Source organism: Octodon degus, unplaced genomic scaffold (assembly GCF_000260255.1).
Source record: "Octodon degus isolate 3935 unplaced genomic scaffold, OctDeg1.0 scaffold00140, whole genome shotgun sequence".
NCBI classification, from domain to species: Eukaryota; Metazoa; Chordata; class Mammalia; order Rodentia; family Octodontidae; genus Octodon; species Octodon degus.
Window position 1 is genome coordinate 3,420,980 of NW_004524716.1, and position 2,776 is coordinate 3,423,755.

Below are 2,776 nucleotides of genomic sequence, written 5' to 3' on the forward strand. Positions count from 1 at the left end.
TTTTTTTTTTTTTTTAAGCTTCTGAAAAGAGTCTCAGAACAGCAACTAACAATAAGTACTGTATTTTGTAAACCAAGTGTTGTAGATTTGTGCTGTTGAACATTATTTGGTTAATCCTCAGCAATCTTGTTTGTTAGGAATTGTTCTCATTTTACAAAAAAGACCTGAAGTACAAATATGTTAAAATAATGGTTGTGATCACCTTATAGCCTCATTTGTACCGTGTGTAAATGTCGTGAAAACTAAGATTTAATTCTCTGCTGGAAGTGGTTAAGAAAAGGCAGTGTGTGTCAGGGGAACCTGACCCATCTGGAGAGCACAAGTGCTGTACCTTTTCACCACCCTCTGCTTCCTGAGGCTTTAGGGAATGGCAGGATGTGGCTTCTGGTCAGCTTCCGGGCATGGTGCTGCTGCTGGCCCTGGGACTACTCTGAACTGCTGGTGTGAGGCTGCTTCTGCTTGCTTAAGTAGAGCTTGAAAGTGAGGTTCTGTTTTGCAGACAGTAGCCTAATACGAATAACATTTTTTTTTTTTTTTTTTAGATGATGTTGAATTCGAAGTATCATCTGACCGGAGGACTGGCAAACCAATTGCTATTAAACTAGTGAAGATAAAACAAGAAATCCACCCTGAAGAACGAATGAATGGACAAGTTAGTAACTTTGATATTTTGTGTTTTCTTAGGGCCCTATATTTGCATATCTTTCACATTAGAAAAGGAAGATTCTCCCTCATCTCCTCAGTTTGCACGCAAGAGAGCTGTAGTATATAAAGAGTTCCATTTTAAAATTATATCAGAAGCACTGGCATTTCTTGACCAGAAATAAGAGAATGGTCAAGACTCAATTTGGGTTTTATATATAACCCTGTGTCTGTACTTACAGTCAACTTACACACTGTAAGTTTGAATCTTGGCAGCATGACATCCTCTTGTGGATCATACTAAAATGCATCCCTGTGTATAGTATAGAGGATATTTAAATTCAGTTTATATTGCGCAGTGCTGCTCCTGAAATGATTAGCAATGGAAATTTTTTTTTTTTTGACTGGTAGGTTGTGTGCGCTGTTCCTCACAACTTAGAGAGTAAATCTCCAGCTGCCCCCGGTCAGAGTCCAACAGGGAGTGTATGCTACGAACGTAATGGGGTAAACTTGTGTATTTTTCTTAAACCTTTGCCTGATCCACCATGTGATCTATAAGCGTACTTAAAAATTCAAAGTAGAAAACGTAAGCTAGTTGCTAAAATCAGTTGTAAATTTGGTTTCTAAGAGGCTTCAAGTGCAGCATAATCAAAAAATTTCAAAAGAAAAAAATCCATAGGACTTCCAAGTGTCTTAGCTTGCCCAAGTGTGACCTTAGTTAGAACATTAAGGTAAAATGCTCCTTTTAATCACTTTTGGGGGGTTGTGGGCAGGGACATTTTTCTGGTTCATTTTAAGCACTGACTGCAGCTTTTTTTGTTTGGAATGCCTTACATTAAAAAAAAAAAAAAAACAAAACTGTCTTTTTGAAATGTAACTCTAGTCTCTGGGCATTGCTTCCATGTGTAAGCTTTTTGAAGTTGGATTGCTGCTCAGCTGTGGACTCCCAGAAGTCATCAGCAGTATGGAGGGGAAGTGTGTTTATTTGAGTAAAACAACTTGTCATAAAGCATATAATTTTAAGAAATTTAATATAAGAAGTATTTAAGTAAGTAAATCACAGTATACAGTGAATATGCCTTTTGCCGAGATAGTAATAATGACATATTAATTCACAGGAAGTGTTTTACCTAACTTACACCCCTGAAGATGTTGAAGGGAATGTTCAGCTGGAAACTGGAGATAAAATAAACTTTGTAATTGATAACAATAAACAGTAAGTTCTTTTCCAAATGTTCCACCTAAGTAATGCTCTATTGTTTTTACATTAAGTGTGCACTACACCAGGCGTGATGGTACTTAGCTAATCCTAGCATCCGTGAGGCTAGGATAGGACATAAGAAATGAGGCTAGCTTAGGTCGCATAACAAGACCCTATTTTTAAAAAACAATAAAGTCGAACTAGGAGTTTAGCTCTGGTAGCAGGCTTGCCTGACATTTGCAAGGCTCTGGGTTTGATCACCAGCACTGCAGAAAATGAAAGATACTTGAATGAATCAAAAGTAATAATATGTAAGCCTGCATCATTTTCATGACCTCTTATACTTTTTAGTCATAAGCTAAGTCTATGAGTGAATGTTTTGTGACAGGCACTGTAGAAGATATTAGAATAAAGATGATTAAAACAAGAGCAGTGTTTTCAGATAGCTATTATAGAGGTCAGTGAAGAATTTGAAAAAGCTGTGTTACTTGAGGTTAACTTTTGAGGGAACAGTGTGAAATCAGCAAGATAAGAAAGGCATGGGTAGAGGAAGTACTGGGGCGTTTGGGGAAATAGCTGTAAGTTAACTCAAAGTTTAACTTGGTTTAAATTTTAAAAAGAAAAAAAGTTCTAATTCAGATTAAATTGATTGTATTGTGGGAAGCTTGAGCATTATGCCGTCAAGAATCTTAGGGGGCTGGGGACATAGCTCAGCAGTGTAAATGGCTGCCTGACAAGCTCCAGTTCCCAAGTTCAATCCCCAGTACTGAAAAAAGAATTTTTGGGCTGGTGAGATGGCTCAGTGGTCTAAAGCACCTACTTAGAACAAACTAAGCCAAGCAAAGCACAGGGACCGCAGTTCGATCCCCCAGCACCACATGCCAGCCAGCCCCGCCCCCTGGTGGGCTGAGCTGGCCACACACACACACACAC

The 2,776-nt window shown here is 38.5% G+C and overlaps 1 protein-coding gene across 2 annotated transcripts in view; it reads left to right on the plus strand.

Annotated features, from left to right (window-relative positions):
* The window catches only part of Csde1 (cold shock domain containing E1), a 53,816-nt gene that overhangs the window by 18,110 nt on the left and 32,930 nt on the right, over positions 1-2,776 (plus strand). The window contains exons 3-5 of one of the 2 annotated variants that reach the window (XM_004641671.2): positions 543-652; positions 1,054-1,146; positions 1,761-1,858. In XM_004641671.2, coding sequence (XP_004641728.1) covers positions 543-652; positions 1,054-1,146; positions 1,761-1,858 — 301 coding nt within the window. The remainder of the gene's footprint in view (positions 1-542; positions 653-1,053; positions 1,147-1,760; positions 1,859-2,776) is intronic. The other variant, XM_004641672.2, reaches the window with a different exon arrangement.